The 27,630-nt window shown below is 38.6% G+C and overlaps 1 protein-coding gene across 4 annotated transcripts in view; it reads left to right on the top strand.

The window, feature by feature from the left end:
- Window positions 1–24,178, top strand: part of PROS1 (protein S) — a 35,257-nt gene extending 11,079 nt beyond the window's left edge. For 3 of the 4 annotated variants that reach the window (XM_049824717.1, XM_049824718.1, XM_049824716.1), the window contains 9 exons: window positions 1,590–1,715; window positions 8,513–8,634; window positions 11,179–11,297; window positions 13,369–13,558; window positions 14,547–14,714; window positions 15,790–15,958; window positions 17,594–17,742; window positions 18,563–18,776; window positions 21,738–24,178. In XM_049824717.1, coding sequence (XP_049680674.1) covers window positions 1,590–1,715; window positions 8,513–8,634; window positions 11,179–11,297; window positions 13,369–13,558; window positions 14,547–14,714; window positions 15,790–15,958; window positions 17,594–17,742; window positions 18,563–18,776; window positions 21,738–21,883 — 1,403 coding nt within the window. In that variant the 3' untranslated portion in view covers window positions 21,884–24,178. The remainder of the gene's footprint in view (window positions 1–1,589; window positions 1,716–8,512; window positions 8,635–11,178; window positions 11,298–13,368; window positions 13,559–14,546; window positions 14,715–15,789; window positions 15,959–17,593; window positions 17,743–18,562; window positions 18,777–21,737) is intronic. The other variant, XR_007509075.1, reaches the window with a different exon arrangement.
- Window positions 24,179–27,630: the final 3,452 nt, after the last annotated feature.

The raw sequence follows: 27,630 nt of genomic DNA, 5'->3' as shown, positions 1-27,630 counted from the left end.
GCTTCATTATTAGAGCTCCATAAAGCTTGTTTTGGTCAGTAACCAGTTTCACATACCTTTTAAGCATGCTGAAACAAGAATCTAGAGTGGTGCAATCAGCTAATATTGTTACCACGGAAATCCTGTCTGGTAAACACTGGTTTAGGCTGAGTCACTCCTAATTAGTGATGCTGCTCTTTTGGGAGTTTGAAGTTCATTAGAGAAGAAACTATTAATGAATCTGAAAATGCTCTTAGTGGAGAAAAAGATTCGTCTTTTATTCATCCAGCATAATTTTTTTTCTGTACATGCTTGTGTCTGTTATTGTTGGCCATGACCTACATGCTTCATTCCATTCCAGAAAAAGACTATGTATTGACATAATTAGCAATTCTTACTGCATAGTTAGAAAAAAATACTACCTCATTCCATTTTAATGTTATATTTTATTGCCGAACTATGACAACAGTTTTGGTTAATGTCAAATAATTTAAGAGGACGGACTTAAGGGCCATCTCCCACTGTCACGTCATTTAGTCTGTATATTATCGTGAATGAATAATTTCCAGAGAAATTCCAGAAGAACAGAAGATTGCTGTTTTGTCAGAAAGGGCAAGCAGATAAGTTGGTTAGAATCTCTGTAATTCTTGGAAAGATACTGGAAAAGCTGGTTAAAAAATAATCAAAAGATAAAAATACACTAATATAACTTAGTACCTAGAGTACTAGTTTGGTCATTTGATAAAGCAGATTTAAGTGTTTCATTACATCTAACTACAGAATTATACACCTAGGAATTTGGAGTACACACAGTAACTGTAGAAAAGTAGGCCAAATTCAGGACAGCTTTGACTTAAAAAATGTTTTGGAAGTCCTAGCAAGCTGGTGCCAGAATCTATTCTCCCTGTGCAGCACCATTTCCACAACTACTACAAAACCACAGAGAAAACTAGAATGATCCCTGCACATACAAGTGGGAATTGAAGTACTACCAGGGATCTGATATTTTTCTGTCTGCAAGACATTTAGTAAGATTGATACTATAAGCTGCATCCAGTTGTCACATCTGCATTTTGAAAATGACATTGAAAAATTAGAAACAACATAAAAGATAGACACGAAAATGGTTTGAGGGATGGAGAGACAGCAAGGGACTTGAACACCTGTCAGCATAGCCAATTAAAAGACGATTGTGACATGAATTGATTGTAGCATGTAAGAAACTCTGATAGGATTATCTCTTGTCTTTCTGGATGTCTTTTTCTAAGATAGGATTTTCTTATGCAGTCTGGTCTAGCTTATAGGAAATCTGCAGACTCTTTCTCTCTATGCCTTCCTGGAAGTGCATCCCTTTTCCTGTTATCCACAGAACACGTGAGAGCATGGGAAAGGTAGGCAGGCAGAGAATTCATTTTTCACTGAGGGCATGCAGAAGTGCCTTTTAGAGACCTCTGGAAATCTTTACGGCTATAGCTGTAGTCTTCTATGAAAGCATGGTAGACCTAGCAAGAAAAAGCCAGTTTGCCAGCCTCAGTCTGCGCAGTTTTGGATAGGGTTAGGAAGAAAGTGGTGCACAAGAGACAAATTTAATAACTTGTTTGTATTTCTAGATATAAATGAATGTGTGTTACATCCGAATATCTGTGGGACAGCCATCTGTAGAAACACCCTGGGGAAATATGAATGTGAATGTGCAGAAGGCTACACATATAATTCAACTTCCAAGAACTGTGAAGGTAGGCCTTTCTCCTCCCCAGCTCCCTGGCTTTTTTCTTTTTTTAGTCCACTGCTATACCAAACTCTAGCATCTCATCTAGTGGTGTACTTATTAATCTTCATACTGTTTATTACAATATGACTCAATTGTTTGTTCTTTCGGAGCTTCCGTCAGGCTATATTACATGCAGTGTATACAGTTGCAATGACTTACTCCCAGACTTTGGAGGGTTTTACTCGGGTGTTCTGCTCTTTGCCAGATAACTTTTTCAGTTCATGGGAGCTCTCCTGTCCCACTGTAGAGAGGACTTTCTGTCCAAGCTCTCAAACCAGCTAGCATATTTCTTTCAGATAACTTGGAGCAAAGTGTTGAGGATCTGCACATTAGTAGAGTGTCTTGTGCCTTGTTTTTAAGCATCATTACAGTTATAAGGATGGAATATTTGATGTCAATCAGTTCAATATATATCCCTAACTCAAGACAAGCTTTAGCAAAAGCAATTAAAAGTATTTATTTGGCAATTCCAAACTGGGCAAGACAGTTAGGAAGATTTATAAAGAGGTAATCACCAGAAATGAAAACCGTACTTAAAAACTTAAAAAACTTGTCTGTATCCATCTGATGGGCTGTTTAGGTGCTTATTTAGTTCTCATGGCCAGGGACTCAGTCTCTGTCCTTTATATGTCCTTAGATCTCAGATATTGGAAAGAGCTTTTCACTGGGGTCATTGAATTCCACTTAAAATAACATCTGTCTAATCCTTCCTCAGGGTATCTAGTTATGCTAGAAAATAACAGCGTTAGAGTGAGCTGATCTCCATTCTAGGCTGGAAATGGCAGCATGGCAGTTGTATAGAAGATGTTTTGTAAAGACCCCACATTTAAAATAAAAATGTTCTTAAATGCCCAGAAAAGGACCTATGAAAAAAGGAGCTGCGCCAAAAGAATCTTTCCTCAGGACTATTCTTTTCTGAAATGAAAATCTGGAAGAAAGAATTTCAAAACAAAGTTCTGTAACAATTATAGTAAAATTGAGAAGTACTGACAGCTAGCAGTAAAGCAGCAAGAAGCCATTCATACACAGACCATCATAAAATAACTTTTTCAAGTATTGAAAGTATTTGTTTAATTTTCCTAGAACGTATTTTATTTCTCTCTACTTGTAAAAGTTTCTGTTTAGTACACACATCAGAAATTAAATTTCAGTTGTAGAAGGGATATATAAGCTCTTAGAGTTTTACTATGAAGAGGAATTTTCTACATTGCCATTTTAAGAAAAATACATCTGTGACTGATTTTTAAATGCTGCCTTTATGTTATTGCTCAAAAGGACACAAAACTAGCTTCTTGCTGGCTATGAATCTTTTGCTCCATGGCTTTTTGTGCAGCTTCTTTGTGACAAAGCTTTGCATAGTGGCAATGATGACATATTCAGATGTCTGCTCCTTGTCCAGTTACTACGGGATTATGACAATTTTATGTCCCTGCATGCACTGAAATGAGAAAAACTTCACAGTCATTAATCTAATTCTCGCTCCTCTTAGTCCTTTTTGCAGATACATGGGTTGCATCAAATTGAATTTAAGTATTGTTTTTCTTCTGAAACATGGATTCCAGAAGGTTGCAAGATGAGGACATTAAAACGAGCAAAGTCTTACCTCCTAGAAGGAGGATTACGCTGCTAAGCTTTCAGACCTTGTTGTAACCACATTAAATGAGTCACCAAATCCTGTCTAAGGACAGGATTGTGCAGACTGACAGGAATGTAGCCTTACAGAAATACTAAATGACATTAGCTTTTCATTGTCATATTGCGTGTAGGTGGCCAAATTAAATTATGCTTATTAGAAAAATCAAATTTACATACATTTATGCACAACTATCTCTGTGATGACAGATCCAATTAGAGTGGAATAGAAGAGAGAGAGTTTGGGGTTTTTTTTTCCTTACCCATTCCCAGGTGAATGTTGCTGCAGTTCTTCATCCCCACCTTTTGGGAGACACTGTCAGTGGAAGATATCTGTACAGTCCAGTCTTTGTTTCATAGAAGCCATGCAATTTTGTACGCAGAATTTGATTACCTTCTTTTCACCACCTTTGCAATTTCAAACACCTTGCCAAAAGAAGGGGTAGTGGGAATGAGTAAGTATGTTTATTGTGCTAGAGGGGTCTGCCTTGCAGTCAGTACTGAGGGGACAAACCAAGCTGAACCGGTATTTTAAAGAATGACTTAAGTTTTGGCATGTCTTTCCCCATATTCTTCCTTCTCTGAAGGGGGAAATTCTCTCAAAAAAGTGACTGAACCAGTTAATCAAACAGCACAGAGTATGTTTGTATTTCAGGTATTAGCCCCTCCCTAGCACTAGTGTGAAAATTTGAGACAAGGAATCAGGGTTTCCCCTTCCCACATGGACTGTTTAACACACAAAAAAATCCTGCCTACCTTCATCCATGCTCTGGGGAAATCACCCTATTTCCCTAGTGTTACATAGAGTAGCTCCCTTCCAAGACATGGCATGCAGCTCTTTTGTGGCTGATTTTATCATAGCTTAGCAGCTTACCTGAAGCAAGCTATTTTAGCTTTCCACTGAAAGCAGCTGTATAAACCCAGGATGCTGCTCAGGTTCATGGGTTTGTGCAAATAGCTTCTACTGACTGCTTTATGATGTGGGACGGACATTTGGACAGATCTGTGGGAAGCCTTTGAAAGAGCTCAAACAAACATGCAAAGATGCTGACTACAGCTTGGAAGAAAAAAAAAGCAGGATAGTTATAACATAAATGATTAAAACAAACCTCGAGAAAACTTCGTCCCCTCCAGCCTGTGCATGTCAGCATTTCTGTAGCAGGACAATTAACTACGCATGGGGAGATCCTGCCATTTGGACTGATCAGGGATTCCAGAATGGCTGCTGAGGAAGGAGACTTCATACCTATCCAAGAAGCTTGCCTGTCCCTCTGCTGCTACAGTACACGCTGGAGGGATACCTTACCCTTGAGCAGTAGGTTCATTTGGGGTAATGGAAATTTACACCCCTACAAGACTGGTGCAAGTCTCTGAGTAATTGATTTAATGGTAGATATTCATCTCCCAAACTGTGTGATAAGCTTTCATAATAACTTCATAAGTCTGCGTTTGTCTGCAGGCCCGGGGCCTGACGAACATGCTCAAAATTAACTAATGCTTTCAGAGAATTCAGCACTCAGATTTACTGTAGTGCTACTGGTTACCCAGTTCTTGTAGTTTTACTTTTGTACTGCTATGCATTCAAGTACTGGAAGGGGCACAGGATCTTTCACAGAGAACAATGACTCATAAAGTGTCTACACAGAGTCATGCTCCTCTGGGAAGTGCATGGGAAACGAGGTGCTTCTTGGAGTCTCTCTACTCCAGTTGCTCTTGGGAGGTGTTAGATTTTTTAATTTCCTTTTACATCTCCACAGTGAAGCAGGCTATAGGCTTGGGTGTTTGGGGTTGTTTGGTGGTTTTTTTTCTTCTCTCTATGTGCTTAGGCCTAGATCAATTTCTTGGCCTTTTCAGATCCCAAAATGATCATAACTAGAAGGATTTTTTTTTTTCCCCCCAAAACAGGCAGGATAGGAAAGGACACAGAAAGTGTTCTTTTCACCCATGGCACACTGTGGCCAGGCTACATTTTGGATTTTGTCATTGCCTTATTTGCATGTTAGCCAGGATGCACAAACAGTGACAGAAGCAGCTTCACATTGTAACACATTATCTTGTAGTCTTAGTTTTAATTGGACATCAGATTGCCAGTCCCCAGAAATTATTAGGAAGTGACTTTCCCAGCAGAACCTCTTTCACCGAGCTGAGCTTGCAACCTACTGGGTTAGAGAACCCTCATCAAGACCATAAACAGTTTAATGATTTCTAAATGGAAAGGAGTACACATGCCAAACAAAAGAGTAAGAGGTAATCTAGTTGTAGCTGGAAGAAATGAAGGGGCTCAATCAGTAGCAAATATGCATCAGCAAATTATTTCATAACAACTGATGAAATCCTGCCATGTGACTAATGCCCAAGCATTGTCTCCAAAGCATATGGAAAGAAGTTTGAATAAGACTTCAAAATAAGCACTTAGATATTGCAACCCACCCTTGCACCTTACTGCCCTAAGTGACAGAGGCCAAAATGAATGAAATAAGTAGTAATTAAACCATGAGTAGGGGGGTGGTAATTTACAGTTGCAGTAGTCTGCACATGTGTGCGTACATATATACATTCAGAGTTACACTTTTTAACAAGACAGCTTTCTCAAATCTGAGCAAGGATAAAACTCTTTAACACTAGCAAAAATTCATCTCTGAAGGGACTGTAATTTCAGACACAGTCACAATTTAATTTATATGCTCATTATTTAAAACTAGATTGATTTATGAGGATGCAACACAGAAAACATCTGCAAAATGTCAGATCAACGTGAAGAAACACCCAGTACTGTTTTTCTATATTAAAAATTGCCTTTACTCACTTAGCTGACATTTTGGATGGATGAAGCAATTGAAGGAGTAGAGGGAAACAGAAGAATCTCCTACATAACCTTTTCTGCAGCTATGAACTCAGGACCAGTTAGAACTTGAACAATCCAAAAAGCCAGTCATCAACTCTCCACTTACTTATATTTTAGGAACTGTCTTCCAATATCAAATCTTTTCCCCAGAACAGGAAAACAAGCTGGCAATGCTTGCTTGTCAAAGGCTTGAGGTCTTCTATGTGTCTTTATAACCCAGTGTATCCTCAGAGAACCCTCTGGGGACAGGCAGTGGAACTGTGTACAGAGCAGTTGGTTCAAGCTCATTGTTTATAGAAGTACCATGACAGCAATGCAGAGAACTCCCATTAAGAACCTTGTTTCTTTTCCCATCCCTCACCCCCTTCCAGGGGAGAGACCTCTTCTGGTGAAATGGAAGCAAGGAGGTGGTGGAGCTGGCTGTAGAGTGCTAATGCCATGTTGAATTTTACACAGCTTGAATATACTACAGATTATCTGTATTGCATCCTATGCCTTTCAACAGAATGCCCAAGACACTTGACAGGCTTCTAGCATACAGTGCAATCATTCTTAAACTTGTTAAGCTAGCTCAAAACAGCACTGAAACTCTTTCCAAAAAAAGTGGGGGAGGAAAACCTCACTGTTGTATTCCATCAGCCTGCTACACAGCAGATGGTTCTCAGCTTGGCAGGGCAGAGGTAAGCAACCATTCTGGAGCTAATAGAAGTGACTCAGAAGAGTCCTCAATAGTTCATGCAAAGAGTGAACATGAAAGTTGGTATCACACAGACCAGCCTATGTAAAGGGCCATCCAGCTTCTGAAGATCAGAGGGTAGAATGGGAGATGAGTGGAAGGAGGTAGAAATTATGCAAACATGAGCACGAGCCTGTATTTGAATCCTGTAGCTTACACAGCCACACATCAGACTGCAGGAAGACTGACACAGCATGTGACTAGATCTTGAGCAGAACTGTGGTTCTGGCTGTATTAGCTGCAGTACAGCACAGTACAGCTTTTTCTTCTGGTAAAATCACGTACGAAGGAGTGTAAGCCTGAGCACAGAGCCCTTGCAGTGATGCCTTACGGCAAAGGTGAGGAAGAGAAGACATTTTAGTGATAGGAAACTCTTCAGCCAAACATTGAGACCAGTTTCCTCAACCTCTTCATGAACTGTTGGCCATTTTAATGCTAGTACTTGACAGTAAAATAACTTGCCCGGGATTATTAACTGCAGCAGAGGTAGAAATCAGAGTAGCATCCACAAGCTGTTAAACATAGTAGCATGTTTTGGACAAGAGATTATGCATGGTCACTACAAAGTAACAGTTTCTCCAATAAGGTTTTGATGTGGGTTTGGGTTGGTTTTTTTTCCCTTGGGTTTGGGGTTTTTTTCCCTTTTTCTGTCTCCTCCCCAAGCAACAGAAAAAAAGTATTTTAATCTTTAAAAGAAATCCTAGAATAGTATAAAACAGATTTTTTTAAATGCACACATTGGCACAAAATTGATTATTCCCACTAGAAGGGCCATTTCTTTCAAAATAAGTATTGCAGTTTCTTTAATGTGAGGCGCAAAATCACCATCATTAGAGTATCTTATCCAGGAGAGATTTTGTTTGTTTCTGTATTGGAAATGTAACAGTTACATTGACCTTTTACACAGCCTTTCATTGCTAGATTATTTATTGTGTACAGCCTACTAAATAGAAAATGAAGTTCCTTTACTTGGTTTAGCTTATTAGCAGCTCAAATCAGATTGGTGTCCACAAATAGATGCTGTCTGAAACTTATTTATGAGATTATTGTATGTTATTTCAAAAAGTATTTTGCTCTGAGATTATTTTTGTTTTATGAGAATAAAGCACATCCTTTCTCTACATACTTGCCATATATACTCTTAATACTCTAAGTTCTCATGACATCTTATAGGGAAAGGAAGAGATCTGGCCCAGAATGGCATTTCTGCCATAAATGGTAGTGATTTATTGAGCTCTCTTTCACTAATTCAGCCACCTTACAGCAGCTTCTTACTGCCTACAAATCAGACCAGGTTTTCCCCAGCTCTGCATACAAGACCTCTATGAAACTACTAGGTCTTGTCCACCCAGCAGATAATTTTGGATTGTAAATTTTGCATAGGAGACATCCATTAGCATTAGTTTAGCTTAGCAGCAGTCACCTATTGGATTCATGTTATGTCAGAGAACCCATCTTGTCTGTTATTCCATTAATTTATTGTGTTAGTTTTCAGTCTGTGCCATGAATAATCTGAATAAATCTTTCTGCATGCTTCCATTTCTCCTAGATATTGATGAATGTGCTGAAAATGTTTGTGCTCAACTCTGTGTAAACTCTCCAGGAAGTTATAGCTGCTATTGTGATGGCAAGAAAGGATTCAAGCTCTCTAAGGACATGAAGAATTGTGAGGTAAAACTACACTATGTAAAATTCCATGCAGAAAATCATAATGTTGGATATTTCTTGATGACAGGAAAAGTTAGATTAAGGAAAATTGGAAGCTATTTGAGAACTGATTCAAAATTGCTGAGAAAGTGCTGGGGACTCTGAGCTGTGGTTTGGCACAAAGCAGACCCAGTAGGGATTTAGATGCCATTCAGTTCATGCATGCTCATTTACAGGAATCCTGTCAAGGGAAGCTTGCCTTAGCCAGTCATCTTTATTCCCTGCTGCTACCAAAATAAGCCCCAGCCTTCTCCTATCAAACAAATAATCCCTCTTCAGCTTACTCAGAGCCAGAATACTCCATTTGTCTGTATGTTCCCAGATTTTCCTTAGACTGCACAAAAGTTTTCACTCACTCTTTTAGAATTACTCTATGCTTTGCCTATTTGGGTTGAAAAAAATGGATTGTTTTCCACAGTTCTCATCTGCCATAGCTTAAGAAAAAGCACTTAGTAATACTTGCCAATTGAAGAACATCTCAGCCAAAATTGGCTGTTCTTGCTCAGTTTGAAAATTTACATTTCTTAGTAGTAGAAAGTTTGAATCTCTGGAGAATCCCAGTTCAAGGATTTTCTTGTGAGTGGTTCTCTGTATACTTTGAAAGGTTCAGGCAGGCTGAGACTTGTTATGCTAAGTGAGTTCAGATAACTGCCAACAAAAAACCCCACCTCTAACAGTATAACAAAATTGGGCTTAAACTGTAGGAACAATGTCTGACACAAGTTCTAGCATGTATGTATTAGATCTTGTTTGTACTTCCTGAAATTTAATATCTGAACAACACCTGCAGTCATTATATTTCATTTTGCTTATTCATGAAATAGGAGGAGCATCTTCGAGCCTCATTACATGTTATTTTCAATACTGTTGTTCAAAAGTGATTAACTCTCTATCTGAAAGCTAGTTTCAGGCCTTTTCATTGGGAAAAAAAAAGTGTAATCAGATGAAAATATGTGCAATCCGAAGACTAGTGACGCTAGCAGACATAAAATGAAGTAGCCATAAAATTCAGGATGAACACCTATATATTTAATGGAACTGCTGCATCGTGAATACAGAAGTCAGAGTTTGGAACTGCGTTGTTAACTTTTACCAAAGCACAGCATGTCTTGAGAACAGAAAAACCCTTCACACCTACTCTTGATTGTTCTGTAGGACTACTATACTGCCATCATATAGAAGATATTCAAGGGGTGTTTTGAGGGATAACTTTAGATCAAAAAGACTTTTAGGCTCCTAGTAGTCAATGAGACAGGTTCTCTAAACCGCATTCTGGAAGAGTCTTCCCACCTCTCTCCACATGCAGAGCCTAGTTCCCTGTACCAAAAGGAAATCCAAGTGTTTTACTTTTAAAACAAAACTGTAGATATTACTAATTATAACATCACAGTTTCAGAAGACAAAGAAGTCAACAGTGCCTTAGAATGGATACCTGGCATTTGTTTACTGAATGTTTTACTAGTTCAAACTACACCACACATGAAATAGACATTATTCCTGGATATAAACTTCTTTGTTTAAAACTTAAGGTAGATGAATACCTGAAGGAATAAGCACCATTTTTTCCCCTCTCATTGCAACTACAGTTGGCTGACTGTGATTACTCACATTGACTTTGGCTAGAGCATTAGGATTAATCCCAGTTTTACATACTGTTGTAGGCCTTTCAGTTGCCACAAATACTTAGAAATTCTTTTACAGTTTTCCTGAGAATGTAGTCTTAAGACCTTCATATTACCACTAACAGTTCTCAGAAATACTAATTCAGTGCTACTCCAGCAGTCATTGTGCTGTTGATTTCATCAGCATGCCTTTCCAGAGGTCAAACAGGACAAGGACATTCAAGGAACAGCCAGATAGAAACATTTTCTTTTAATCCGTTACTTAATCCACTTGTAAAATGTTACTTTTTATTCCAGGTAGATGATTCTAGTAGTACTAGAGATTGTTCAGCTCTGAGTAGTTGTACATCAATACTGATAAAGAAAATAAAAGGTGGGGTTTGTTTGGGGGGGGGGAGGGTTGTTTCTTTTGTTTTTTTTTAATTATTATTAAATCTTCAAGGCACAGCTCTGGCCCCATTCCCTTCTAACACCTGATCAGGTTTAGATTCCAGACAACTTTAATAATGGAGCCTGGCAGGACCCTTGTAAGTGCGTGTCACAGGTCCCTGGTGAAAGAAAAGTGCCTCATGGAAGATCTGAATTCTTGATTCAAATACTAAATATTTAAATATTAGTTGCAATCCACCAGAACTGTGTTTCAACCTGAATTGTCCTCCAACAGCTTAAATAATGGACATTTCAAGCAAAAACAAAACCACACCCCTTCATTTGTACATAGGTATTCAAATTTTAAAAAAGAAAAAACAGAAAAAGAAAAAGAGAGGTAAGCCATTGCTTTAAAAAAAAAAAAAAAAACAAAGAAAAAAGGGACAGGCTAACAATAGGAGTTGCTTCATGAACTATCACAATGCACTAAGCTTTTTTTATTCTCTACCATTTTCAGTCTGTTACTGCATGTATCCCACTGAACCTTGAAAAGAATTATGAACTGCTTTACCTGGCAGAGCAATTTATAGGAATTCCTGTTCTGTACTTAAAGTTTAAATTGCCAAATGTCACAAGGTAAGCATTTGCTATTATGAAAAGTATGCACTGAAATTATGAACATTTGTTTCCATGAATTTTCTGAGGGTTTAGGAGTACATTGCACGCACTAATTATATCACCATCTCCCCACTGGTTAAGATACTTTTATATGAAGAATGAATTGACTTGGGTTCCTATGTATACTAGCACTTAGAGGAAGCTGGACTCATTTGAAAGTAGAAAGACAAGAGTGTCTGGACTCAGTTTACAGCATCTTTTATTGGTTGTACCATGTCCTTGAGCCACCTTATCACTACAGACAGCAGCTCTTGTACATGACAAAACTTTTAGTTCAGCAAAATACCTCAGAAACAGGTAGGAGGCATCAGCAGCTGTGTCCGAGCCAGGAAACAGTGCACAGCTAGGGCAAGACATACACCACTGGCATTCAGACGTGATCATATCTATGAATAACAGAGTCCAGCCATTACAGTCGTGGTTACCAGTGCTGTTGTAGGGAGAGCTGTATAGACTGGAAGAAAAAGTTCAAAGAGATCCAGACTTGAATGGGCAAAAAAGGAAGACGATTGAGGGCAGTAAGTCCCATTGGTTTGTGGACAAGAGAGCAAAAAGATTGGTACTTCCTCATGACAGAAGCTTACTCTTCCTCTGAAGGAAAGAGCAGGGGCTGGGGAAGGTAGGAGGCAGTGATACAGATACAGGAAGGCATTTAGAGTTCTCAACATAAAATTCAGATTTTATAGGAAGATAATTACAGCATCTATTTATATATGGGAATGGCTTTCATTTGGATGTTGCTGCTAGTTCACTTCTGCTCTGGGTAGAAGTTGTGACATGCTACACACATACTGCTGAGAAACAAAACCAGGCAGATGCTTCCTTCCCACCCCTGTGCTTCATTTCACAGGGTGTTCCAAGGACACTGATAGAGCGCTGTACCTTGTCTAGAGTGTTGTCTGTATGATTTACTTTACAGCTGTCAGAACAATTGCTAATAGTAGTGACCCCTTTATTACTCCTGGATTTCTTCGCTGTGGCGGCTGAAATTGCAGTGTTCCTTGACTTACTGGCTGAACAATTTGAGGGTAACAGCAGCAGCAGCAGCTGTTGAGCTGGTGATCCCCAGAGCCTCAGAACCTTAGAGAAGGACATAAATATTGAGAATTTTTTCCTCTGATGCTATTCCAAGTTGACCAGGCATTAATGGTCTCCTGGAAGACCTTTCTAAGATGATAAATGTTTGAAGCTATCTTCGTAGTCTCTGTAAATACAGAATGATTTTTCTGTGGGTCTGCATGAGAGACAATGACATCTGGTGGACAAAGAGCAAGACTGAGAGTGAAAGCAATGCAAGTTGTTAATTACAGCTCCCTTACTTGTTCCTTTTGTTGTCTTCAGCAAATCCTAACTTCCAAATGCTTTGGTTTCTCCTTTCATCCTTCATCTAGTTTATCTAGTCCAAGAGTTCTAGGAAACAAGGACTGTTTTTCTCTATACTTGTACTCTCTCTCTTCCACTGTACAGGCGGTACCATGCAAACCATAATTCTGCTACATACACACATTCAACCAATTGCCAAGATCCAGGCAACAAAACCTCAAATTAGAGAATGACATGTAAGAGGCAGCAGTAACTAAAGCAAATTGCTAGTTATAATTGTTGTAGCACAACACTTGGCAACCCTGTTGTACTGAAGCACATCATAGATCATGTATTTTTTCCGCATCACATCTCCATGAAACGCAATAGGAATATTACATCTATCTTTGTACTCAAGGGGGTGTGATATCCTTCACACGTAAAGCTCATAGCAGATTTGGGAACTGAGCCACGGCTCTTTCAAATCCCAGCTCAGGATGCTAATCTCAAAACTTTTCACTGGATTCAGATGAACAAGGCTTACATTATTAGATTCTGCTTTTGACTAATTGTGTGCAAATATCACAACTGCTCAGATAGATACAGAGTTACCAAAAGGTTAGTATCTATGAACTTTTTTTTTTTAACCCTATTAATGAGTTATCCTAGGCTACACAGTATTTCATGTTTCCTGTCTTCTTATTAAGATTCCTTCTTCACAACTCAGATTTACAGCAGAATTTGATTTCCGGACATATGATGCAGAGGGAGTTATATTATATGCAGAATCCCTTGACAATACAGCATGGATCTTGCTTGCTGTTCGTGATGGGAAGATTGAAATTCAATTCAAGAATGAGTTTGGAACAAAAGTCACCAGTGGAGGCAAAGCCATTAATGACGGACTATGGCATATAGTAAGCTGGGTTTTCTTTTCCCCTTTCCTTCCTTTAACCCACTATGGGAACATTCTGTCTTGATAAGTAAAGTAGGGAGAAACTAAGCAACTATTAAAAAGGCTTAAAATGATGCCCTCAAATCCCAGATTTAAAAATCAACCAAGAAATCCACAAGAATGCCTTATATCTGGGAAATTGTGGCACCTGTTTACGATCAAGAAAGAGGTAACTACCACTAGCTGGCAACATAGGAATTATTCTTTGTAATGATGAAAAAGGAAGCAGCAGAATATTAAAAAGTGTGATTGCATGGTCAAGTGCATAGTTACTTAATGCTTTGTCTAGAGACTAAGTTTTACATTTACTAGACCAGAAATCCATCTTATTCTTCGAGGTTCCATACCTAGGATGAAAGGCCTTGGTCACTTACACCACCTCTAAATCACACCAAATTATTAACATCAGTTAGGTTTTGTTTGGTTGGTTTTAAAAGGGGGCAAGAGAAGCTAGGATTCTGCATAGACTTCCTGTTTCAGTTCAGTACGACTTCCTCGAGATTAAAAATCCACTTTGATGCCTAATAATATCAGAAGCAAGCGTTGAACCCATTTAGTCTATGTCCCATCTGAAGATTCAATCCTCTGTTAGCAGGTTGCAGTGACATGGACAACTGTATGCCAAATGTGGATTGGATATAGAGCAGCTGTAGGAATCAGCTTCTTGCAAACTCTATAGCGCATAAAGCTAACTAATCAGCTGCTTGAGTTTTCCCAGGGGTAGGATGAGGGTGGAATGTAAGATCATCCTCCTGTGGATATCCATGGATATGGACAGTTGTTGTGATTCAAGTTTAAATATGCTGTAAATACTGACTGCATTATAACTATTTTACAAGTTAGGTATTTAGAGAAACATTAGTAATGCTTCATACAGATATATGTAATTAGTATTTAAAATATTCTACATGTTTGTCTGTTTATATGTAATTATTTGTATTTAATTCTAGATATCGGTTGAAGAACTAGAACACAGCATCAGTGTAAAAATAGCTAAAGAAGCCGTGATGAGTATCAACAGCCCAGGAACTCTTTTTAAACAATCACAGGGTTTCTTGGAAACTAAGGTGTACATTGCAGGATTACCTCGCAAAGTGGGCAACACTCTTGTTAAACAGGTAACTAACATAGTAAGAGTAATGTTGATTAATGCCATTCTGTTATTTGTTTGGGTTTGTATTGTTTACTTAGTAGTCACAGAGGAAGGAAGAGTGGCATAGAATCCATTTAGAAGATGAAAATCAGGTTATTAAACCACTGTTTTGAAAATAAACATGCATGAAGCATTGTAGTCTGTCTTCAGTTAGGTTTCAGTTGAAAAAACACAGCACTTATAGTATAATCTTTCAGGATTCTGTAGCCTGTTTCCTAATATAGCTTTAAGATTCCCTAAATCACCACCATTTCTGCTGCGAGAGCATTTCAGAATGATTCATGTTTCTAGTGCTGGCTTTTGCTAGGCTCTGAATAGGTATGGAATTCACTGTGCAGGCAGGCAGCACAATGAACTTTCATTTTTATTAGGTTTCATAATAGCCCAGGCTAGACATGGCCCATGATTCTTTCAGTCTTCCATCCTTAACAGCTCTGTCTTATGCTGGAGATGGGTACAGTCAAGTTGTTGCAACTGTCTGCTTCACAGTCCAGGAGCCCTCAAACTCATTGGCAGTCTAAACAGAGAGGCAAAAAGTAACTACAGTAGAGGCTGCACCTTTTTTTTCTAATTAAATCCATTTTTGCTCAAAAGAGAAACAGAGAGAAAAAATATGAAGCAACACAACAACATCCCCTTACCCAATAGAAAGTAATTCCAGAAATTTCTTTGTACTTTGGCACAAGGAGAAGAGGAAACCTTGAACAAGGAACAGTGCTAGTGATCATTGTCTTTTGGCTACAGAAAAGCTGTTGTGACCTAAATGAAAGGACAGCATGAGCTTTAAAAATTGAAGCAATCTATTTTGTACAGATCACTGGCATCAAAATGGGAAATGTTATTAAATCAGAAATACCTTTTGAAGGCTGAGGTCCTAAATGCATGCCATTTGTTTTCTCCCAGCATCAGTACTGTAACCTATAGCACCAATAGGGCTATTATTGGCTACCCAGAAATAAACTGATATGTAAAGTAATGCCTTATTAACATTTTTAAAACAACTTTGAATGCAAACACCTAATGCTGTAATTCTTCTACAGATTAACCCTCGACTAGATGGGTGCATTCGTGCCTGGAACCTGATGAATCAGGGACATTCTGGTGTAAAAGAAGTTATTCAAGAAAAACAAAGTAAACACTGTTTAATAGCAGTGGGGAGAGGATCCTTCTACCCTGGCACTGGAACAGCAACATTTCAGATAAACTATAGTAAGTATTTTTCTGTCTAGTCCTTTATTTTTTGCTGGACTGGTGATGGAACTGATGAATTGTTGAAAGGAAGGAATAAAAAACCCCACACACTCAAACTAAACTATACACCACTGCATTCAGCAATGATTCCCATAACTTCTGTTAGAAGTTTGCTTGAATGAGAATTCTGATCCCATTGGTGCAATCCATTTAACTTCTGAAGTGCTTTAGGTTGGGAAGTCTATTTTCTATTTGCAAAGGATGGGTGCTGTTGAACACACTCACCTTCCAAAGATCTAATTCTGACCCCTGTTGATCAATGGGGAAAGCTATCACATTACTGACAGAAAAAGAACATTGAGGACGGAGAAAAGGATCGCTGATAGTTTTGTGTATGCAATTGTGCTTTTAAATGAACATCCTACCTAGATGTTTTAGGTGCATCTCTTGCTCCTTCCTGAACCCAGAACTTTCTTGCCTGACCTCCTGCCCTAATTTCAAAATTTTCAATCCAGAATCAATTTGTGCACATCTGAGAGCCCAAAACAAAACATCTCTTGAGCATCATCCCAAATCCAGTTTTCATTATGCTCTTCCCCATCGCAAATGCTGTGCCACCCTTCAGCCCTGCTCTTATCCCCAATCCTTTTCATCCCAGGACTTGCTATTGTTTCCTAGGCTTTTTCTTTAAATTCCCTAGCCTACTTCAAAAGATTTCTCCAGCTTTTTATATTCTATTTTTCCAACCAACTTATATCACAGTTTCATACGCCACTCAAATTTCCTTAACTTTTCTCCTATTCATTCACTAACACCCTGCTGCCATGACTCATCCTGACCTTTGTGTTTGGGGCTGCTGCCATGACTTCACCCCCTCTCCTTTCTGTTCTCACACCCCTACCCCCAACACCGAGAGGCTACCCACACCTACTGCTACCCTTCTATGAGCTATTACAGCCCGCTGTCTCACTGCCCATTTGGCCTTGTGCAGGGATACAACCTCACCTCATATTTTAGGATTTTTGCTTCCTCAAAAAACTACTAGAAATTGAGAAACTACTAGATTTGACTTTGGGGGCGGGGGGAGAGAAAAGGCACTGGAAGAAAAGATACAAAGATCTCAAAACGTCGAATATCTCTTTAAACAGTAATTCTTATATTACCTTCACTATGAATGCATTATAGGAAATTATATTTGCACCATCTGCATATTTACTTTACGCACCTGCATATTCCCATTTTAATAGTGGAACTGCTTTGGAATGTAAAATTGTAGAATAACTGCCAATCTTCTACTAAGTGGAAGCAATTTATGAGTAAATTAGTTTTTTGGGTTTAATCTTGAACTGACCTCTAATGAATGTGGCACCTATTCCACATTAGAATGGAGAAGGTAGCAAAAAAAAAAAAAAAAAAAAGTCCAATAAGCACAGAAGATTAGGGAAGATGCAGGATTAAAAGTTTTCTTTTTTTTTTTTTTTTCTTTCTTACTGACTCACAGTTCTTTCTGAAAATTCCAAAGTTCACTGTTTTTTTCTGGAGATTAGTACTAATTTTTCCACAGTGGGAGCAGACTAAATGCTAATTTTTAACACCATATTAGTTTTTCATTAGCAGATGGATTATTAATTTCAATTATTCTTTTTAAAACAGATAATCTTGACAGTGCTGAAGATTGGCTAATAAATGTGACACTGACTATTCGCCCATCCACAGACACTGGTGTTATGTTTGCCTTGGTTTCTAATGAAACAGTGCCTCTTGCTTTGTCCATAGTGGACTCTAACTCCTCTGACTCACAGGTGATCTTACAATTCTCATAGCAGCTGATACACATATACATCACACCTCTTGTTTTTGTCTCACTTAACTTACTACTCCATTTGTGAAAAATCAAACTAAAAAAAAGCTACTCATGCGTATTTGCAGTGGAGCTGGTAGGCTGAATTAATATTTTGAAAAAGCACTTAGATCGTATAGCGATGTGCAGAAAAGGTGTTACTCTTAATGATTGCTACAGCAGTGACTAAGCACTAATTGCTCTTGTGTCAGGCACTATCCGTTACATCACATCTTCTTCAACCTTTCCTTCCAAATGCACAAAGCAGAAAGGGGAATATGGCAGAAGTAGAATGATGATACTATAGTAATGGCATCATGTTATTTTCAATTTATAAACAGACATTTTGTCCTTAAGTTTCCATTTACATCTATTTACATCAGGCATCCTGAGAGAGCATGATTATACACTATGGCTAATCCATGCTTTTGCCCGAGATGAGAACCTATACCGAACACTTTGTTACCTTTGAAACTTTAGCAGTACTCCTTTTGCCTGTAAGAGAAACAGGATTTCACCTCAGAACCATAGCCAAAGTTTTTTTTTACAGTGAACATTCTGACTTATAAATTTAAGAATATAAATGAATGGCATTCATCACCAAAGGTGATGATTATACAGCAATTTTAGTAACTTATCCAACTTAATGTACTAGTTTTTAAAATGTGGCTCTAACATTTCCTTTTCTTCTACTTCCAAATATAAAATGCATCAGAACTAAGTATAATTGTGTGTTAAAGTTATATGTGACATCTTTTGTGACCTACCATTCTTCCATTTAGAAAATCATTGTGACCATTGGAAACATCACTGTTGCACATCTGGAATCAAAGAAGTTATGTACACCCAGGAAAGTTCTGGTTGGACTTGTAGTGACCAAACAGCAACTTGAACTGTCTGTTGATTCACACACAGTCAGAAGCAATTCAGAGCAGCTGTCTATCCTGCATCAGGCAATGATGGCAAATGTTGTTACCTACTTGGGTGGCCTGCCAGGTGAATTCTATTTCTTTTCATTAATTTGATTATTTGTACAAGCCTGATTATATTCAGCCTTACCCGAGCTAGAAAAAGTCTACAACTGTACAAAAAAAACCCAGGTTTTTTCCCAAGTGATTCGTATTTCATCCATTCTATACAGCTTCTGAGGGATCCTGCTTTTCGACAGTAGCATTATTAGGCCCAGTAAAGGGCATGGGTCTTTCTCTAGAGGTTTGAAGTCTTGATTTTCGAGCTAGGGAGGAGTGAGCATTGCGTATTTCTGATATGCCACCAGCTGGCACAATTTAGGAACTGCATCAAGCATGTAAGAAAACCAGGCATTTTTAAGTAAATTGTCAGAAGTGCAGAAGGAGAGGTCAGGTTTCAGTAATTAAACTCTGGGCAATAGATGACTGGCAATCTTTGAGACAGAAAATGTGTTGAAACAGCAAATATTTTGATTAAAGCAAGCTGCGAGTGCATCCCCAGTCTTAAGACATGTACAAACGTTATTTTGTACAGGAAGTGTACACATGCTTATCTGTAAAATAGTTCGACTTCAGGCTGAATCATGAAGAAAAATAGCATTGCTGCAGACAAGGAATTTGCAAAGCCTAAGATCTTGAAAAGAACTTGAAAACTAGTAGAGGGAAGACACCATGGTTACAACCATTACTACTAGCAGAGCTTTTCTATATCCTCTCTTAAAGTTACTTTAGGGAGAATAAGCCACAATTCCTAAGGAAATTCTAAGAGTTTGACCAACATAGTTTTGAATTGACATCCATTTTACACGTAGGCTGCAGTGTCATATCACTGCCCCAGTTACAGTTGGCCTGTATGTGCAGTGTGGGTCTTCTGCAGGAGTCAAGGGTGCACGGGAGTAGAAAGGAGGGAGGAACTGTGTATCCATTGGAGATGATCTCTTTAGGCATTTCTTCCAAGGTAGCTTACACAGGAGAAGCTGGAATTATGGTTCACCCTCTAGACTTGCTTGTCAGAATAGAAGAAAGGTGTGTAGGGCAGCACTGCAGGTATCACAGCCTCCGTCTGAAGTGGTTGTTGCCTGAGTATCCAGGCCTGTATGTTGGCATTTATTTGTTCTCTACAAGTCTTTGTACACTGGTAATCAAGGATGTAACAAGATTTAGGCACCAAATATGACAATTTCTCTTCTAACTTTGTTTTTGAATGCATATGCAGTATCTTGGAAACCAGATAACCAGGTGAGTTCAAATTGAATGTGTAAAATGAGAATAATGCACTAATGGTGCAGTACCATCACATACCGCAATAGGTCAGCGTCGGTATTTTTGCGATACCATCTCTCTTCTTTAAAAGAGAGATGAAGTCAGTATTTACTTAGTAGAGATGTGTCAGTAGGTTAACTGAGCTATAGTAACTTAACAATGATTCCAGTAATTTCTTAGACCTCTTCATCTTTGTGATATTTAAATGATCCTTTCGAGTACATTGCCAGCCACAGAGTAATTAGCATCTTAAGAGTTAAGACCTTGGCTTCAGTCAGGCATCCTAAATAAATAAGAAGCAAGTATTAGTTACTTGTTGGTCCTTAAAAGTGAGTGTAATCTCTCAGTTTTAAAAGGTATCTTCAACATGCAAATTAACAAAAAAAAACCCTCTGTATGCATAAACAGTCTCTACTTGAAGGTCTCAAAAAAGCAACAAACCCCCCCACATTATCCAAAGGACCCTCTTCCACAACAGCCTCTGTTACCAAAAAGAGAAAAAGTAATATAGGAAAACTACTTTAGATCCCTGTGTACAGCCAGTTTGGCTAGACCGATTCATTCACTTACTCTAACTCACCCCTGAAAAGCCTCTGGGATTACTGAGCAGTATAAAAAGGTAGGTAAGGATCCCCACACTGAGCTACGATGTACAGAACTGTATAGTTAAAAGGCACCTAACAAAAATATGCATTTCATGAAGGCCAGAAGTCCCTATTTTTTATACGTTTCTTCAAACTAGTAACAGCATTGAGAGTATGCCTCCTTGTTAATTAATACAGCACAACCAGTGCAGGCTAGATGAGACTTGCACAGTTCTATGACAGCAGTGTTATCATCACCAGAGTAAAAAGAGCAGAAGGGCACAATTCTACAGGAATTTGTGCAGTACCTCAGCTTACAGCAAAATAAAATGACAAGGAAGCAACATTTCTTGTTCCCCAGACAATCAAGTCGATCTTCTAGGAGTGATAGGATGATTAACATCTGAAAAAAAAGGTGATGCTCTTGAGATCAGCTTCTAGGCATCCTCATTCTAGTTGCTGAAGGTACGTGGATCACCTTATGTCTACCTTGTAAGACTCCAGTTGTACCCTAAGACCTCAGAGCAATGCCTGCTTGATTTTGTGCTTAACATACTGTTTCCTGAAGCATATCCATGATCTGATATTGCCATAACCCAAACAATACCTAAATGAGTAACAGATAAAGTGAGTCTTTTACAGAGAATTCCCTTCTAAGAAGCAGTAAGGAAGCAGTAAAATGTGTGGAGTTCCCAGGGGTCCCCTATCTGAGAACCTGCAGTTTTGAATCCAGAGTAGCTTTCTGGCAAAAGCAAGATGGTTCTTTCTGTGACCTCTAAAGCCATAAACATCTGTTTGTAGGTCAGTACGAGAACAGTGGACTCCAGGAAACAAACTATTGGTTCACTGTTGTTAATACAGGAAATACTGCTATGAAAAACATTCGCATAAGTTAGGTTTCTGGATGGGAATAGACTCCTAACGCATATTTCAAATTTTACTGACCTCTCTCATCTTTGCTGACTTTATCTTAATCTTAAAGAAAAGGGAGAAGAACTTAAGTGTTTCCTTCCAAATTGCTTTTTTCTCCCATGGCTGTCTAATGCACGGGGAATGTAGTATTCCCCGTGTTTTTGCTAATCTGGAAAATACATAAGAATTTGTATGCCTTGGCCTAATAAATTGAATGTGTTTCTGTGCAGATGTTCCTCTGGGTGCTACGTTAATAACCGCTTTTTATAATGGCTGCATGGAGGTGAAGGTCAACAACAGACAGCTGGATCTGGATGAAGCCATTTCTAAACACAATGACATTAGATCTCACTCATGCCCACTGATTATGCAGTAACCATTCAATTCTTAATTTAACTTTTTTCTTTCAGATATAATTTGTGTAATTAGTCTCATGCCATAATGAAGCCTGTATTATTTTATTCAAGATGTGCCAGGAAAGTAATCAACAGCATGTTTTTCCTCCCTTTCATATAGAATGAGAGAAAAAAATCCCCTCTCTTTTCAGCTGTAAAGAGACAATCAAGATGAAAATTCTGTAAAATGTTCTTTTATTCATATTGGTGATAAATCTTAAAGCTAGATTTATCTTCCATGTTCTTACTATGCCCTTGATATATTTAGTTCGGAGCAAAAGTTCAGGAAGTTCTGTTTAGAACCAATTTTACTTCTTATTTTTCATATATCAGCATACAGTTACGAGTTGCAAATTTTGGTAATGTATTTGAATCTAAACAAAACCAGTCTCAAACTTTTCCAAGCATAATATACAGAGAAAAAAAATCTCTACAGGTTTTGTAACATGTGCTTTTGGTAAAGCAAAAAAATACCCCAGAATCCAGAGCACAAGCTCTCAGTGAATATGTTTACAAGTTGTATCAATATTGGTAAAGCAACTTCAAAACGGAAGTGTTTTTGTAAGTAGCTCAATTTTTGAAAATAGGTCTTGTTATACTGTACCAGCTTTAATTCTTCTATCTTAAGAACCCAGCTTTAGACAGAGTTCTGGATCAGGTCAGGTAATTTGCTTTCAAAGTGGGTTAGAATACACCTCAGGCAATTTTGGAAAACAGAGGAGATGGCTTGAAAGAAGGAGCTCTGGTCTTCATCACAGGACATCAAACTGGACTTTGCTAAGTAAAGTTGAGAATTTGCGGTAAACATTTCTTCCATTTGTGACAAATCTAGCACTCCTCAAAATGAGCACCCTTTAATAGTCCATCATATCATTCCCTTTATTTAGGTCAACCTTGCATTCACAGAGCACCAGAAGAGATTTGTTTGTGAGCTCTCTTGCAGTTGTGTTTCTGACATACTTGAAAGCCTAAATTTTGCTAGTAACATCAGAATGTAAAGCCATATTCTGCTCAACCAACTTTAATGGAACAGGTAATTAGAAAGGTATTGTTTTCCTCAGGTGTGCTCATTTCAAGCATTTCTAATACTTCTTTAACATCCTTTGAGTGCTCTTTCCACTTTCACACAATCAGAAACCTCCCTGTGCAGCTCACCTAGAGGTTTTGTTAACCCCAAACCAAATAAATAGCAAGAGAATTGCTATAAGCAATGAATATATACTCTCATCCATCAACCAGAGAGACATTTATCTGCCAGGATTCTTGACCTGAGATTTGCTTTCTTAGCTTGAGACATTGAAGTGGAAATGTATGTACAGAAGGATGGATTGTGACAATACTCATTTTGAGTATTGCCTTTCTCCAGAGCTATTCCCAGTGACATTAGTGAGGTTTCTTTCATTGTTGAGCACTAACATTAGTACATCAGTATTGCAGAATATGAGCCCATCTTTCAACATTATTGCTTTGTCTGAGGTTATAGTTAACTTCACTTCCCACTTGTGTAATGTAATACAGGATTTGCTCTGACTTTCATACCAGCCAGCCTCAGTACAGTCTCTGAATCTGTCCAGCCCTCGTTCATACGTAGCTGCTTATAAGCAGGAATACCATATGACTGACACTGGGGGGCTAATTGCTTGTGAACTAATAGTTCACTTTTCTAGGATGGCATGTAAAAAAAGCTTTGATTTCTCCAGACTCCGTGCAGGGGTAATAACTGCAGGAAAGCATTCCTCCCTGCTCTCCTTCCATCCCAACACACACATTCTTCAGTTGGGCCTAAGCTGAAGAAAAAGTTGACTGAAATAAGTAGGTTTTGCATGCAAGGCAGAGCTGAATTGGGACTTTCGACACCAAATACACGTGATCGCTATTTACAGTATCTCACGGCAACACCCACTAAATTCTGGAAAGCCCTCTGGTCAGCCTCTGCCTTCCACAACAAACACAGAAATGATGAGATGAGAAACACACAGTAAAGTGTCAGCAATACTCTAAATGCTTGTGTCGGCCTGTGCAACCAGAAGAAAAGGTTTGGGGTTTTGTTTGTTTGTTTTTTTAGCTTTGGTTTGTTTAAGGGTAATAAATGGTATAGAGGTAAAATGAAAGAAAAAAAAAATTTCTCATGCAGTCACCATTTCTTTTTGTTTTCATGGAATAATGTTTTAGGGTTTTGTAGTTATAATGAAACCTCTGCACTTTTTTTTTTTTAATGTAAAAGTGCCTCCCTATTGTAAGAATTAAATAAAGCAGCATTTGCAAGTTTCTTTTCATTTTAAGTTGTATTTGCATATCTTCGCTCATTTTCACTGTGTAATAAGACTTGTTCCAGTGGTCAAATGGCTTACTCAGGAGATTGTGATAATCTTCAGCTTCAAAGAAAAGAGTTGGCTCAAATTAATATGCTATCCAAATAGGCATCCATATTCTCTAGATAAATTTTTAAGTTTATTAATTGTTCAATATTGCCTGAGGAAATTAAGCTTTACTTAAAACTACATGTGGAAGAAAAGGGATCAGTGAAAGTTATTGATTCCTATCTTTTCTCCTTCATCAGATGATTATACCTAAAAATACAATGCAGTACATTTCAGCAGGGGCCATTCAGTGTTTATACAGAACAGCTGCACCTGCTCTGTGCTTTTTCAGCTCCTGTGCACCGAGTGTTAAAAATCAGTATCTCCTAATTTACTTGAAAATGAAATCTAGTCATGGAATTCGTTCTCATTTATACTAAGCAGCTTCCTGCTTACATGCCTGATCAACGTTTACTTTACATTCTTTAATGCTTGCATGTCTCCTAGTAGATTGAGTGCAAACACCTTCACTGTTGATACTCAAGATTAGCTCTAGAGCTGTCATCTTCAGAGAAAGAGAGGCCAAACTCATTTTCAGTCATTCTAGTCCTGCTTATCACTGAACAGTGCACTGATGTTGGTCCTTTGATGTCATTAGTCATACATACACACTTAATATTTTGTTGCCTCAGCAACCTTATTATATCAAAATAACCACCCTGATTTGGGAGCAATTTCATGTTTCATCTGCCAAAAAGAACAGTTATGTACCAAAAAAATGGATACAAAGAAAACCATAACAGCTAATACCAAAGGGGTAAAAGGAAGGCATCACTGTGACTAAAAAAGAACTGAGATACTCACACTCTGGTTTTGTCTTTTCCTGACCACAGTCCCAGAGCAGCAGTTCAGAGCTAGGTGACCTTGGTTCCTGTCATTTTAGATAGCTTGTGGGTGCTGAAGTGCCAGCAAGATGGAAATACCATTGCACTATCACTGGAAATCAGAAGGAACATCTACAAAAAAACTCCATCCAAACTACCTACAAAATCTTCATAGTAACAGGGTTTACTGTTCATGTTTTTAAAAAAATGCTTCCTATCCACAAAACAACTGTACCCCCCATTGTTATACTGGGCATATCCTTTTGCTCTCAGGGTAGTTACATTAAAATAGGAATATGTGAATAAGCAGCTAAATCAAGCTGGTTCCAAGTAAGGGAGCTAGTATGTTGCTTATAGGCACTTGAACCAATCAAGTGGTTGCAAATTGACACAGCTGTATGTAATTCAGGACTTAACTATGTAGGGTTTTTCTGAGTGGTTTTTGTTTGTTTGTTTGTTTTGGGTTTTTTTTAAAGGAATTTGTAGCATTTCAGCAAATTAGGAATGTGGAAAAAACACAAGTAACAAGAAACCAGTATCACGCAACATAGGTTTGCAGAGCCACAGATTCCTCCACCCCACCCCCCCCCGCCTCGCCTTGTCATTCAGGATGAGGACCATGGGAAGCACAACAACATGTAAAGCAAAAAAAAAACACTCACCGCACCCCTCCTCCCTTTCCCCATAAGCAGTTAGGTGCATTTTGGGAAAGTCAGACATGTGCAAAAATAATTATGACAACAGTACTTTTTGAAGTAACATTTTCATACACAAACATTAACATAAAAGCATCCTATGCAGCAATCTGTGCCAGAAGATTTTCAAAGTAGCATGGTGCTTCATTTCTGTCCCTTGATTTTGAAAACACTGAAAAGGCAGAAACCCAGTCCACCTTTGTGTGTTGGCTTCTATCCAGCCTAGTGGAGCACTTGCAGGAGGGACACACACACACACAAAATCAGAAACAACACTGACAAAAAAAAACCCCTCACCAAACAGCACACACACACCAAAACACACATGCCAATTTGATCCAACAGATGTTTTCACCTTTCCTCTCTTTTCCACTCTATGCCCCTCCAAACACATCGACACCTCTTTCAAAAAAAACCCAGCTTACTTTTTAACCTCACTTGGCAATTTTCCATCATCCAGCATGGCAACAGTTTGCTCAAAAGTCAGGGCTGTGTGTGTGCCCCCCCACCCCAAGGCCAGCTTTACAAATGAATGTGTTTGAACAGGCAGGCCTGACTGTAAACTGCAGCTTAAACAAGGACTTCATGTTGCCCTTGAGTATCTGTCACTAGAAGAGTAACCAAAGACACTGAAAGTACAAGAGTCTACTTTGTGATGCCAGACCTGCTATAGATCGAGTCTCTCTCTCACCTTTCCTCATAAGCAAAATAGGTCCTTGAAGCCCTTTCTGAAATTCTCGCTTTACTTTTGCAAGCCTTAACATTTCCAAAGTAGTGCTTTGTTTCTTAATGCTCAGCAGGAAGCTGTGCTTCCCTCCCCTCCCATCCCCCAGTTAAAAGGTAAATAAAACCCAACACAACAATACACTGATCCGCAGTTACAAAAGCCATATAATTAGGTTTTCCAGAGACAGGGTCAGCATCAGCCTCATTCGTCTCCGATCAGGTCAAACTTCCTCTGCTGAAGGCCCGCAGCAGCACTGGCAGGGGAAGCACATGCTAACAGCAATGCTGACACCCGGCATCAGTCAACTGAAGAGGTGTTGAGGGCCACAGGACTGGTGAGCAATACTTCCAGAACTTACTAGTGGGTTTATTTATGATATTATAAATAAAATATTAATTAAAGGTAAGGCCTTAATTAGTGGGACATAAGAAGAGCACTGTAAGACACATGCTAAGGTACATGTGAATTGTTGCAAGGTTTGGGTAGCACAGAAGATACAGAATAAAACTAGCTTTGCTTAAAACAAACCCCAAGAAAGAAAAGATCATGTATAAAACAGCCAATATTTCTGGTTACCATTCAGCAGCAGCTTACCTTTCCAGGAAGGGTTTTTTTCCTTTCTTCAAATTCTAGCATGATTCCCATCAACCAAAACTCTGTATTAAAAAAAAAGAAAGAAAACCACAAACCAGCTGTCATTAGAGCAAGCCTTACTCTTTTCTAGCCTATCACAGAGTGCTTGATCATTCCCACGAGCTGGTCACAGACTCCTGCTGACACAGCCTGTTGAAAAGCAATCTTTCCTTTTAAATCTGGGAGGAAGCCAGCCTTTTGCTGAAAGGGTTTCTTCTGGAACAGAAGGTTGTGTGGATTTAACAAACCTGTTTGCCTGGAACAGGCAAACCCTATCACCTTGTAATTCATGACTTTATATTACTACACTGGGCAATAGAGGCATTAAGCAAGCTGCACAGATGAACTGAAGTTTGTGTCTCAGTGAAGGTTTATACACGCTCTCACAGTCTTTCAGAGGATTCATAAGTAGTTTATTGGCAGCTTCACAAAATCCTCATAGTGAAGTCATTACTCTGCATTTGCTGTTTTCCACAGATGTGAACCAGG

The sequence above is a fragment of the Accipiter gentilis genome, chromosome 21, assembly GCF_929443795.1.
Source record: "Accipiter gentilis chromosome 21, bAccGen1.1, whole genome shotgun sequence".
NCBI lineage: Eukaryota > Metazoa > Chordata > Aves > Accipitriformes > Accipitridae > Astur > Astur gentilis.
Note: the sequence above shows the minus strand (reverse complement) of the source record. Positions and strands in the feature narration are given on the sequence as shown.